The sequence below is a fragment of the Mixophyes fleayi genome, chromosome 10 (assembly GCF_038048845.1).
Source record: "Mixophyes fleayi isolate aMixFle1 chromosome 10, aMixFle1.hap1, whole genome shotgun sequence".
NCBI lineage: Eukaryota > Metazoa > Chordata > Amphibia > Anura > Limnodynastidae > Mixophyes > Mixophyes fleayi.
The window spans coordinates 4139834-4153708 of record NC_134411.1 but is presented as its reverse complement, the minus strand read 5'-3'; the positions used below and the strand labels follow the sequence as shown (position 1 = coordinate 4153708).

General features: G+C 39.0%; 1 protein-coding gene across 4 annotated transcripts; it reads right to left on the bottom strand.

The window, feature by feature from the left end:
* Positions 1–901: 901 nt before the first annotated feature.
* On the bottom strand, positions 902–10403 carry TRPT1 (tRNA phosphotransferase 1). 4 transcript variants are annotated; one of them, XM_075187684.1, is made up of 8 exons: positions 10312–10403; positions 7951–8030; positions 6049–6130; positions 5330–5499; positions 3416–3578; positions 2841–2897; positions 2095–2205; positions 902–960 (listed from the first exon to the last, which is right to left on the bottom strand). In XM_075187684.1, the coding sequence occupies exons 2-8, from the start codon at positions 7996–7998 to the stop codon at positions 938–940; spliced, it is 654 nt and encodes a 217-aa protein (XP_075043785.1). In that variant the 5' UTR covers positions 7999–8030; positions 10312–10403; the 3' UTR covers positions 902–937. The 4 variants fall into 4 exon arrangements, with proteins under 4 accessions (XP_075043785.1, XP_075043784.1, XP_075043786.1 ...); XM_075187683.1 differs by having other exon boundaries at positions 10282–10399; XM_075187685.1 differs by lacking the exon at positions 10312–10403 and adding an exon at positions 10145–10231.
* Between the last annotated feature and the right edge of the window lie 3472 nt (positions 10404–13875).

Sequence of the window (13875 nt, the reverse complement as noted above, 5' to 3'; positions counted from 1 at the left end):
ATATGCATAGTTTTTATACTATGGGTCTATGGGGTACACGCTGGAGGACATTATAAAAACTGATCCACAGAAGGGTGATGAAGCCAAAAATTTCATTTTTTTTTTTTAAAACTGCACTAGAATAAAGACATAATCTGATTGGTTTGGGTAACATACTTCTTCCTTTTCATAAATATCCCCCAATGGCAACTGCTGTGGCATCCAATCAAAATGAATATTATTAAGTGTTCAACATGGGTTCATTCACACACATTGGTAGACTCTGGACAAGTTCTGGCAACTGTGTCAGGTTGTTAAATCTGTAATTTGTGTGCTGTCTGTTGGGTATGATTTTGAGAGGCAACAAATCTTGGTGGGTGTGTGAGACTTTAGCTGGGAATGGGAGTTGCTTCACAATGTATCTGTGGGACCGTCATTCCATTTTCTAGTAACACGCCTAAAAGCTGTGATCACAGCAGAGTACGGTAAGTTTAGGGGTTAAAACTTGAACTGGTAGTAGGTTTAACTAGTGTCTGGGCCAGGACTACGGTTAGGACAAAGAATTGGGTGTATAACTGAGCTTTGAATAATGGATAGGATTAGGATTACCAATACAATTTGGAAGGAGGTTTCTTCAAAGAAACTGTGAATAGGAAGAAAATACAATGAAGGCTAGTGTATAATGACTGCTAGTGTCCTAACAGATCTCCATGTGACCTCCGCAACTCAGCTTCACCTGCATCTGTCCCACTGTTACCCTTATGGGTGACCAGACAGAACAAAGTTATGGTGACCTTGCTTTCACACCCAGTGACAGGATCTGCCTCTATGTGGGTCACTTATAAAGTCTGGTGACTTCACTTGGCCGACTCACCTGGCTAAACGTCCACTGAGAAACAAAACATAATTCATGAGATGCAAATGTTTAAAGATAATTTATTTGGAGTTATTGCATCCGTCATTCAAGTTGGAGTAGTCTTCCTGCAATTAAATAACAAAGAACAGTTTAGAAAATAAAAACAAAAACAACTCATTTGGCTGACATAAACCCATGACTCTAAAGTTTATCCACTAGATAAATGTATTCAATGTTCAGCGTGTCACTTATTTTTGACATCTTTTATCTGTCACATAGATGTTCCTCATGAGCTACAAGGCACTAACAGGGGCAAGGTCAGCCAGTGACTATATAATCATAATAGCGGTTTAGTAGAGTTCTTTGTAACATCCCCGGATGAACCTCCAATTGGTCATGTGTTCAGTGTATCACTCTGCAAAGGTAAATTTGTTAGGGATGTTATATTATGACATTTCTTATGATGCAATTTATTATTCAACCTGTGCTCAACAAAGTCCACTTATCTCTGACACACAATGGAGGCAGCCATATTGAGCCATCAATTTGCAAGCAACCAATGGGACCATGCCTCAGTGATGTCACTAGTTCCTAGTGATTAGACTGCTACTCCACCAACATTGTGGTTACACTAGCGTTGCTCGTTGTATTCATTCAAAGTTCAAGGGTGCTGGTCTCTGGAGAACTGACCACTACTGACCGAGGCAGGGGTCTAACGCATCAGGAACTACAGGGTTATGCTCGTTGAGGCAAGGCAAGCTTCTTCAATGTCCTGTATTATGGCATTAGCTAAAGTTCATAAATGAGAGGAAGGCGAAAAATCCAGCAGCAGTAATGTAGTGTGTGAGGGTGGTGACAATGGATCTTTGGTATGAACTAGAAACTGTTATTATAAATGTCATTTTCTGTTCTTAACACAATGGTTGTTAAGGAACACAGTGTAGATGCAAATGTGCTGTAATCCACATGAAGCACTCAGCCATTTGCTTACACTGTCTTGCTCTAGATCAATAAAAACTCATTTCTGGTTGCTTGCTATAAGTTACTGCATTGTTGCACTTTTTAACTAAATAACTCCCAAAATTATGAAAATAAATATTTGTAGACATTACAACTGAACTATTATCACTGCTAGGTGAATGCTTAGCTGTAACATACAAATAGACCACTGGGTGTCTCTGTTGCCAAAAAGAGTGGACATGCCCTGACGACAGCTGAATTTCTGGTTAAATGTCAAAAGTGAGTATCGAGAGACTTACTTTGAGGTCTGAGCTGTAGAACTTGTAGGAAATATTTAGGGAGAAGGACACCATCTGCATTCCCAGGGGTGAGGAGGACCTGGTTAGCAGACCAGAAGAATAGTATGTCATCTGGAAAATAAAACTGGATATAATAAGTAGCTGGAAAGGGCTGCATTAGAGGGGAGTATACTCTGAAATCCATACAACCCAGATTATTATCTGCACAGCTATTATATCCTCTAAGTAGGGTGGCATAGAGGCACAGTGGTTAGCAGTGCTTGTTCACTGCACTAGGGTCATGGATTCTACTCACACACCAGGGCACTAGCATGTTCACCCTGTGTTTCCTGGACTTCCTTCGGGTAATCTGGTTTCCTCCCATGATCCAAAACTATAGTTAATTGGGTTCTGATTAAATTAACCGTAGAGCGTTTGGTAGATAATCTAGACTGTATTGCTCCACTGTGGTAGGGATTAATGTAAATTATTACACATCCTGTGTAAAACACTGTACAATATGTTGGTGATATAAAGTTTCATAATAAAATGAGCAATCTGATAATGCAAGTTTTAAAAGCTAGTATGAAAACTAGGTTGTAACCCTTCAAGTAAATATTCCCATAATACTATGTTTTTAACCATTTAATTTCCACATCACTTAACTTAAAAGCTAAATTACCCCAGCCCTGAAATACACTCGAGTCAGACTATGGATGAGATTAAACAGTGCTTGTGTAAGATTTGGAGAGGAAAAACAGACTCACCCGCTATAGCTTTTGGAAGGTCTATAAATATCGCCACTTCACAGTCCTTACGCATGCCTGTAGAGAGACATATTGACCATTAATTCAATTTACAACTCTGACATGCACATTGTTAATGAGCCTGTAACCACTCAACACTGAGATTTGCCAGACACCACTTACTTGGTGTCACAGTTTAGAGAATGTTTCTCACAGGCCTCTAATACCAATGATGTTCTGTCCCCTGTGTCTTAACTGCACGCTGCCTATCCCATGAGACTACTCACAGCTAGAGAACTAACTGCACAGTAAGAAGTCTTTACAGAAAAAACCAAAACAATGAATGCTAAGTGGTTCACGCAAACTGTATTCTGATACAATAAATGAATACCCCAATTTCTGATAGAGTTTTGTATAGATGTGAATTTTCTCCTACCCTGTGTGTGCTGGCTGGAGATATATACGATCCTAATGCATGCTATATTGTCAGCACATAGTGCAAGGGTTCAGCACAGCAAAACCACTTCATATGATGTGAATGAGCCTTGCAAAATTTGCATATTCTAAATGTACATTGACAAACCTAAATAACTCACCACTGATAACAATCTCTCCTGGAAGCTGTGTGGAGAGATGAATGTGTGTCCGCTTCATGCGAGAAAGGCCATGGGAACGGATTGAAGGCCAGTGACAGAGATAGGTCCCATGTATGGCTTGGGGAGGAAGCTCTGTTCCTAATGGGGTAAGATCTACTTCCACCTACAAAAAGGAGATAGAATATAAACAATTGTGCTTTTCCTGATCATTGTTTGGTATAGTCTTAGGCTATAAGAGATTGGTTAGCACCCATGCAGATAGATAGATAGATATATATATAAATAATATATATATATATATATATATATATATATATATATATATACATATATATATATATATATATATATATATATATATATATATATACATATATATATATATATATATATATATATATATATATATATATACACATATGCACCGTGTTTATTTTAGGCAGGTGTCGAAAACATGCTGCAAAGTAAGGATGCTTTCAAAAGTAGAAGTGTTAATGGTTTATTTTTATCAATTAACAAAATGCAAATTGAATGAACAGAAGAGAAATCTAAATCAAATCAATATTTGGTGTGACCACCCTTCGCCTTCAAAGCAGCATCAATTCTCCTAGGTACACTTGCACAAAGTCAGAGATTTTGTAATATTATAGTTAGGTGTATTATTAACAAGTCATACCAAACAGGTGATAATGATCATCATTTTTATATGTAGTGTGAAACACAGTCATTAATGGAAACAGAAACAGTTGTGTAAAAGGCTTAAAACTGGATGTGGAACAGCCAAACTATAGGATGTAAATTGGCATTAGTGAACTGCACCCATATAACTATATCAAATTACCAGTAATTTCAGTGCAGAGAAGAAAACTTATATATGGCATAAACCTACTAAATGAAAGTGGCAGCAGAATTCCTTCAAATTACTTGTTGTAAAGACGAGCAACTGGTGGCCAATTAGCTCAATTTAGGCTCTACTAAACACCACAAATGTCCAATTGAACTGGGATGATCTGTTTTTTTGACGGGTAGTTTGAATAACCAGGTCCTATAAGGCCCATTAGTACAATGGGCCAACAACCACACCACTTGGTAACCAGCTAAATGCATTTTCAGCCAGAAGTTAAAATCCAATCCAAGGTTTAACTGTTCTTTTTCTATTATGGTGGTTGTTTAAAGGCCACAAATTTGCCAAATTCAGGCCCATTTGAGCAAAATCAGACAAAGTGTGGCCAGTTTTAGTCTGATTGGTATAAGAGAAACTAAAAATGATAAATGATTCATGTCCTAATGAAAGTTACAGCACTAATGCATTAATAATGAGGCTTTTCTGGTTACTTTCATGTATTCAGTGGGAGTTGTCATCTTGTTTGACACCCTCAGATTAAAAGCATGTTAATAGAAATACACAGACCAAAAGAATCAGAAATCTAAATATGTTTCAATTATTAAACATTTCTCCTTAGAATGGTTTACCAAGCTTCGGAGATCTGCTTTTAGGTGCCGCCCCCATTTGTAAATGATTGACAGCAGTAAATGTGGGGGTTGCTTACTCTGTTGTTAATCATTCACATGTTAAAAAAACAGGTTAACAAACTTCAAAGTAAACATATATAGAAATCAGAGTGATTGGGCATGTATATATCAATGGTCATACATGTGGTGAAGGTGAGTATCCCACATAAATGAATATTATCCATACAATTATGTGGCTCATTTATCGTGAACTATAAAATACTACCCGAGTTTTTACTATATATTTCAGTGTATAACTCCGTATCTTTCACTTATTGGACAATAGCAATGCCATCTTTGTAGTATCTCAGCCAGGTTATTCTTTATAAATAGTGCTAGCGTATGTGAAATAATTATAATACGCCACTGGAAAGAAGCAAAAAAGTGCTTGCTGCACGGTACCTGTAATGAATGTCCCTGGTTCGCTCGGATTTCCAATTGGCCCTCAGGCTCCGAGCGTCTCAGGGTAAAACGCTGCTTGTCATTGCATCTAACTACACGCTCAACATCGTCTAGAGAAAAGGAACGAAACTGAGGCAGCCGGAGGAGGGAGGAGACAGGGACAAAGCCATCTGCAGGAGTAGTAAAAATTGAGTATGTGAGATAGGAAAATATGTAACGGATAAGAGGGATTTGAGGGTAGAGGAAAGCGTTAAAGAATGTTAGTGAGTTATAAAAGTAAATTAATGAAAGTAAATTAAGGAGTAAATGGTTGGACAGACGTTGGTAGCAGAAAGAGATTTAAACTAGGACAGTGTGACGGCAATAAGGAAAGACTGACAATGAGAATAATAAACAGAAAAGAGAAAAGGGAAAGGAAAAATAAGAAGAAAACAAGTATTAATGTTCTAAATATAAGCGTCTGAACATATGATTCACTCATATGGTCTGATCCTAACTGTATTCCATGTTTTATCACTGGAAATCTAGCGCATGGAAGACTTCTTTCTCTAGAATTCAGATTCCTGGTGCACTTAGATAACTATTGGGAATATATACCTATATGTGCATTACTGCATGTACATGATGTCTAGTAGGTTCAGTCACCCCTTTCTCCAATTCCTTTCCTACCATAAAACAAAAAAAGCTGAGCTATGGTGTTGGCATTGAGTACCACCTACCTGATCCTAAGGGCAACCCCAGAGTGACAGCTCCATGACGCAGAGCATATGATAAAAGTTTTGATAAACGAACATCTGGGTCCTTAAAGGAGTAGACAATTAGAAGAAATATTAAAAATACTGTACAATCCAGAGTTCTTTATGTTAAGCATTATACAATGTAACTTACACAGTAATTGCTTACACTGAGTTAAAATTTGTTATTAAAACTATTCTCAGACCCTTCAATACATAGAGGACTCAAAATTATCTCTGAAGGTCATTTATGAAGCTCATCCAATGTGCACTGCAACACACCTTGTTTTTGCCCGAAGCACCCCGATGGTCCACCAAACGCACATCAAGGGGCATATTTCTTCTCCATACTCAGGAACAGCCCCTGCAAGCTAGAAGTCCCCTTGATGTGCAGAGAGGTGGGGAAATGTTTAAATGTGCACTGTGCAATAGTGTAAACGATTAATCAAAGTACAACTTGAATCAAAGTCCAACTTCTCACCACCCCATTCAACTAAATAATCATTTCCATTATCCTCCAAAAGTGAACTTGCAACTGTGCAACATAACCCCCACCCTCCCTCCCTCCTGACTTCAGCGCTGATCCTGCTTTCACAAGGCCAGCGCTGCCTAAAATAAAAACACATATTTAAAAAACGAGCAGTAAGCTCACTTCCTCAAATTCTAACCAGCCCCAGCGCTAGTGAGCCTGGGTATGTTACTACTGTAACAGGGAGAGTACAAGAGTGGGTACCATTACCATAGTGCAAACCAGCTTCAGTGCAGTGCTGTTCTTGTGGATAGCACATGAAACAGGGTACACTGCTCCCAGAGCATAACAGCTGCGCACTAGGGCTCTTCCTGACACTGCATTTTAGCAAAATAAATACAATTTTCAAAACAACTTTAATTGGAATAAATGACTCCAATGGTCAATATAACAAGGACCACCCCTACAAATGCACCCTTTCCACCACTTTGGGCTAGATTTACTAAGCTGCGGGTTTGAAAAAGTGTGGATGTTGCCTATAGCAACCAATCAGATTCTAGCTGTCATTTTGTAGAAGGTACTAAATAAATGACAGCTAGAATCTGATTGGTTGCTATAGGCAACATCCCCACTTTTTCAAAACCGCAGCTTAGTAAATCTAGCCCTTTGTCTCTTTACACTAATATTGCTCGAAAAACTAAATATCCTTTTTTACACAGCTCTACAAATCAAAGTGCAATGGAGCAGCCATCTTGTTCTACAAAACAATGCATGCGGGCAGTAAACGAGGCACAGTTGTGCATATGGTGGGCATTTGCGGTGCACAATGGTCATGTTGATAATCGTAAATAATCTCCATTTTCGGCACCACAGATGAACTGAGCATTTTTCCTGTCACTACAATCCCATACTTTGTACAGGTCACCTAAACCTGATATGAAATTAATTAATTAACATTGTGATGTCTGTATAATATTTTTGGAAGTCACAGGGAGATGTACAGCTCTTGACCTTATATTTACAGTAGTTAGTGTCCCCACTGCTTCATCCACATCTTAGCACTATTTTTCCATCACGGAGCACCCTATATGATCCGTCACATCAACACTGTGTATTGTATTTAGCACAGGTAATATCAGCAATATGTTCCTTCCCCTACATTATCACACAAAGTAAAATACATTGCTAAATAGATTGGAGTGGTCAGTCATCAGTAGTTATATTGTTTCATTAATATATCTACTTTGAGAATACATTATAATTTGCATTAGAAAAAAAATGGCAAGATGTGATGCCAATCAGCTGAGGTTGTGAGCTATCAGCTTCATATGCAGTGGGTGATTTGGTGCTTCCGGTATCTCTCACAGTCCATTTTAGTGAAATCACAACATATAGTTTTATTTATTAATTATATTTACCTGATTTCTCCCTCCTTTCCTCCTGTGACCGGAGTGTGACCCCTCCATATCTTTCAAAAGTAGCAAAACTGCTCCATATCCTGTGAACAACATTAAGAAAAGACCGCTTAGAATATGTACACATTGAAAAAGCTCCGCTCAATGAGTTTTCTGCTCTTATAGAAGAGTGCACAATAAGACTGGAGGGTTGATATCATTGTGAAATGTTCCACAGACAACTGTGGCAAAAGTGGAGTTGCCCACAGCAACCACGTCTGCTTTAATTTACTACATTGTACTAGAGCAGGGGTAGGCAACCTGCGGCTTTCCAGGTGTTGTGAAACTACAAGTCCCAGCATGCTTTGCCAGTAAGTAACCAGCAGATAGGTGGCAAGGCATGCTGGAATTTGTAGTTTCACAACACGCTGTACTAGAGTAATGATAGCTAGAACATGATTAGTGGCTACAGGCACCACTTCCTTTTCTAAACCGTTACCTGTAGAATAATTTTCATAATAATATTCCATAATTGTGTAAAGCTTCTAGATAAACGTAATAATTACAGCATTCTCCTACACCTACTATGCATGTGGAAAAACAAACTCACTGCAAAATTAATAGATGTTACATATGAAAAGATGAAAAAAAGCCTGAAAGAAAGCATAGCTGACAACTGTCAAGAAAATGTCAGGAACAGCTCCAGGTTTTAAAGACTTGTCCCTGGAAATTGTTGTTACTCTTCATTATTGGAGAACTGCACAGCACCATTTGTCATTGTGTATTTTAAATGCAATTCTCAGTATCCCTTATTCTTTACGCAGCCCTTTAGGGGGGGTTCCCTGTCTTGTCTCACCCTGAAAACTGAGTCAGTGTGAGGCTGAGGAGGGGAGGTTTGTGAGTGGGAAGACCAATTGGAAGCTGCAGTCACAGAGATTGCAGCAGCTGATTGCTCCCCCTACTCACAACTGCTTCTGCATCCTCGCACAAATGTTCTGCCAATTATGTAGTAATGTTGCTTGAACAGCAAGTTTTGTACCTTTGTACAATACAGTAACATGAAGCTAAGAGTCATCTTTCCATTAAGTCTGTAAATGACCTGCCACAACCTGGCAGGAAGTAAGGTCATTGGCTATCATGCTGGGAAATCCCTGTCTGCATTCTTGTTATGTATGTGATGCTGAGTAAACGTTATGCTTCCCTCTTGAGAATTGTCAATCCAGTCTTTCTACACCCACATCTATAAAGTCCTCCTATAACTATGTCCCCTAAAAAAAAAAAAATCAAAAAAAAAAATCGGGTGGGTGCTTATTACAATGTCTGCCACTGCAAAAAAAAATGTCTCTCAGCTAGTATTTGGTTTTTTTTCTGCTTGTTTTGACAGTGGATAACCTGATATCTGAGCCATAGCCAGTTAGTAACAAGGCTCCTCAGTGGTCATGTGACAGCAGAGAAAAGACCGACAAGCGGGTGGTGTTGATCCCCTCAAAATGCACATAGCAGACAGAGGGAAGACTTTCCTCTTACTTACTACCACTTTAGGACCACACTCTTCAATATTTACATTTTTCTCAATGGCTTATTCTGCAATTACAAAAATGTTCTTTTCTGAATAATTGTATTGTGGCAACAAGGATATTAATCTTGCAGTTGTTCTCCTTGATTGCACCCTCCCTTCTTTCTGCTCCTACTCATAATATATATATATATATATATATATATATATATATATATATATATATGTCCTTGTGTCCTGTTTTATGTTCATTCTAGTTTCCTTACTGTCCAACACTACAGACTGTTGTTGTGCCATACAAATAAAATATTAAATAATATAATAATAATAACTGAAGTTGAACTATGTCACCTGGCAGCATTATTACTATTATAATTTTGAACACTACAATCTATATGCCATGGCAAAAGTATTTGCCTGATGTTCTTAATAGCACCACTAATTAGCATATGACTTAGGAAACGGTATCGCATGTCCTGGAGAGAGGTCACAGCTTCGGCAGCTATAATGTAGGTGCTAAATTAAATGAAGCAGCATTATACATCTGCACACTACGGCGACAAGGATGCCCTTCACACCGAGCTGTAGGGAGACTGTGTATGGTGGTGCATGAATTTCAAAGGGGATGCACCACCCTGGAATTTTACTATGGAAAGGATATTGAAAACTCATATTATAAAACAGCTCGAGTTCTGCAATTACCATAATGCACTGTGTAATAAATCCCGGAATACTAGAAGGATTGACCAGAGTGCACTGCGAATTAATACAGCACAATTATCAAATGAAGAAATATATATGGGCCTTAGATCTGCATAAATCCCGAGCTTCCTTCTTACCCAAGAAGTCTCCGTTCGATATTTGTATACTTGTATAATGGTTCTCTAGGTGACAGACGTGTGTAGTTGCATGCTGGGAAATGTAGTTTCAAATGCCATGCCGAGCCTGCCTGTCAGTGTCTTCCCTGTACGTAGCAGGGACGGAACTCACAGCGCCTCCTGTCGGTGACTGGAAGGTCTATATTAACTTGTACTAGGAGTGGGGAGGGCTCAGATTGGTATCTTACTGTATTGTATTGTCACCAAATAGTAAATTGCTCCAAGTGGTGACATTGGATATTACATCAAACATATTTAGTACTTATATAGTACTGTCATATATTACTAGTGGATATTCACATAGGCTGATCTGTGAGAGATATTTAATGTTTATATATTTTAATTTATTTTTGGTCTATCAATAAATATACTTACAGCAAGCCCATCATGCTTGTTCTTATATACAATGGTTTGAATGTTCTTTATTATTATTATGGGGACTACAATGAAATACAAGTGTGGGTACAAGAAAAGTGACACATTGTTAAAATAATCTATGTACTGATTATCGTCTTGGGTCGTAGGTGACAGCTAAAGAGGTGATAAGTCCCTGACATGACCTTTGTGTGCTAACACATGCATGTGGCTGTTTCCTGTATGTGGAATATAACAGTGAAACAACAAGCATAACAATAGCATAAGTACGACTTTTAAGTGACTTATTTCTATGATGCCGTTGTCTGATATATATATATATATATATATATATATATATATATATATATATATATACATACCATATACCAAATTAAAGATCCAGGTCTAGATTTGCAGAAAAATATTGGTGTTGTAATCGGTTCCATTGTTTCACAGTTGTTTTACAAAACATCCGTCCGCCATTGTCCCCTGGAAAATGTGACAATTGGCAATATATCTGTGCACTTGCTGGTTGCTCTGGATACTGTGACAGTTAGTGAACTTCCCTGTGCACCTGCTGAGGGACCTAGAGCATGTGACCTCCTGGGTGTTCTGGAAACTGTGACAGTAATTTGCAGCCCTGCTGGGTGGTCTGGAAACTGTGACAGTTATTTGCAGCAAGATATATTAGCGCCTTGCGGGGACCATGCCCAGCAATGTAACTTCAAAGGAAGAACTTATACATATATTTTAGGGTACAAAGAAAATCTCAAATAATACCGCTTTCATACTGCCGCCCCGGCAATATCACGGGTTTTTCAAGCCGGGTTTTTGCCGGGGCTCGGAGCGTCCCAGCTCAGAAACACCATTCATACTGCACCTCGGACCTGGGAATTTCCCGGGTTGACCCCATTCATACTGCACAAGTCTGTGCCCTGGCAATTTGTGGGAGTCATCACCAGAGCAGTTTTCATTGGCTGAAAAATCTGCACTCCACCATCCACCATTTCTCCTAAACTCCTTCTCGAATCTTCCACAGGCTCCCACCGATGACATCATCCTCCAGAGACAGGCAGACAGGCAATCAGCTTGTTTTCTGTGCAACCCGGGTTGAAAAACCCGGGTTGCACCATTCATAGTGCAGGCAACCCGGGTCCGACCCGGGAATTACCCCTCGATAAATCCCGGGTTGAAGACCCGGGTTTTTAGACCCGGGATTTTTGACTTGTACCATTCATACTGCACCAAGACCCGGGTCGTTTGAGCTCGCCCCGGCAAAAACCTGGAATTTTGGTGCAGTATGAATGGGGTATAACAGACTCCTTACCCCAGGTAACTTAAGCAGTAGCTGTTTATTTCGGCATAAAACAGATTAACACAAATGATAAAGAATCCACAGCCTCCGAAAACACTAGCTTAGCCCATTTTTCGGCCACTAATCAGAATTGGAAGCCCCATCGACCAGATCCCATAACACACACAACATCATTGTTACAGAACTTTCCATAAGGAGTATGGGGAAGGACACAGATGTGAAAATGAAGGGAAGGTAGGGGGATACATTGATGCAAACAGTGCTTTGATTGTTCAATCCAGAATTTACATATAACATAAGTAACTAACTCATATCTTGAATCATAAAAAATTTGCAAACACACAATCAGGTATAATGGACAAATGTACTATTACAGTGAGCTGCAATCTGAGGAACATGAAGGGAGATGCAAAATCAAAGTTACAATATTACATATAATATAATGCTATCCCTACTGTTATATGGATATTAAAACTTACTCAGTAGTTTTATAAAAGCACAAAACTGTTACTCACAGTTTTAGAAAAGCACAAAACTGTGTGATGAGTGCTTTTATCCAGGTCATTTCAAATAGCTGTAATAATTTACATGAATGGTATTATTAATACTTATAGGAGAATACTTAAAATGAGAATTAACTAATAACATCAGAATGAAGTTATTTTAAAGGATGACATCAGAACTTTGTGTTTATATAGAAATTATTTACAGGAATGTTGCATATATCAACACCCCTTGTGCAGTATTTTGTTCATTTTAATTACAGTTAGGGCTGGACAAATGCGAGGTGCCAGAATGTCATGGTGTATTAAAGACCTGAGGGCATATTTACTAAACTGCAGGTTTGGAAAACTGGAGATGTTGCCTATAGCAACCAATCAGATTCTAGTTATCATTAATTTAGTACATTCTACAAGATGACAGCTAGAGTCTGATTGGTTCCTATAGGCAACATCTCCACTTTTTCAAACCCGCAGTTTAGTAAATATACCCCCTGATGTAATACTCGGATAACACTGAACATGGTATATCACATCACACTTTACGTATAGAAAATTTAAATGTTCAGTACTTCTAACTGTAGAGCTGTAGATTATATTTGTAGATTCTATTCACATGTGAACTTGTGCACGGAATATGTGATTTCTGTTGTGTTAGGGGCTTGTCTACATCCTGTGTTCTTTCTTTTCAAAATACACAAGAGAGGGATTAGCTCAAAATTACATCTGGGCACAGGTCCTAAGACAGCTAGCAGTGGCAGGTCATTACATTTACTAAAAGCTAACATGAAGATAAAGTGTACTCAGATTAGTCTTCCAATCTCCTGTAAGGATTATAATACTGCCCATCTAGTGCAATGCATGTAATGGCTCACCCCTCTGGGTGCCAGAGTCCTGGTGCATATAGATTCAGCAACTTTTGGTACAACTCCTATTAGTCATACTTGGCAGCTTTCTAAAGTTGGCTTTGGGAGCTTGCCGGGGGAGGCGGGCGTGAGGGGGGCGGGGCACCATAATATCGTCATTTTAGACCCGCCAAATAGACGGGAGAATCGCTGCATTTTGGACCAAATTCTGCCCACTTCACTAGGAAGTGGGCAGATTCGGGAGATTGCCATACTCTCCCGGGAGTCCGTGAGACTCACCCAAAATGCGGGAGTCTCCCGGACATTCTGGGAGAGTTGGCAAGTATACTATTAGTGCTCTTTTAGTGCTACCCTGAAGTTCAGACCATCTCCGGCCTGATGTCATATTATTCGGCTATCCCTGGCAATTTGGCCTAGCTGTTGTAAGACTTATGATCTAGTCCCTTCATCATCTCTTGTAATTCCTATTCAGGGGAAACCCAGCCTTCACTCGGGGCCTATCTTCACAAATGGCCTT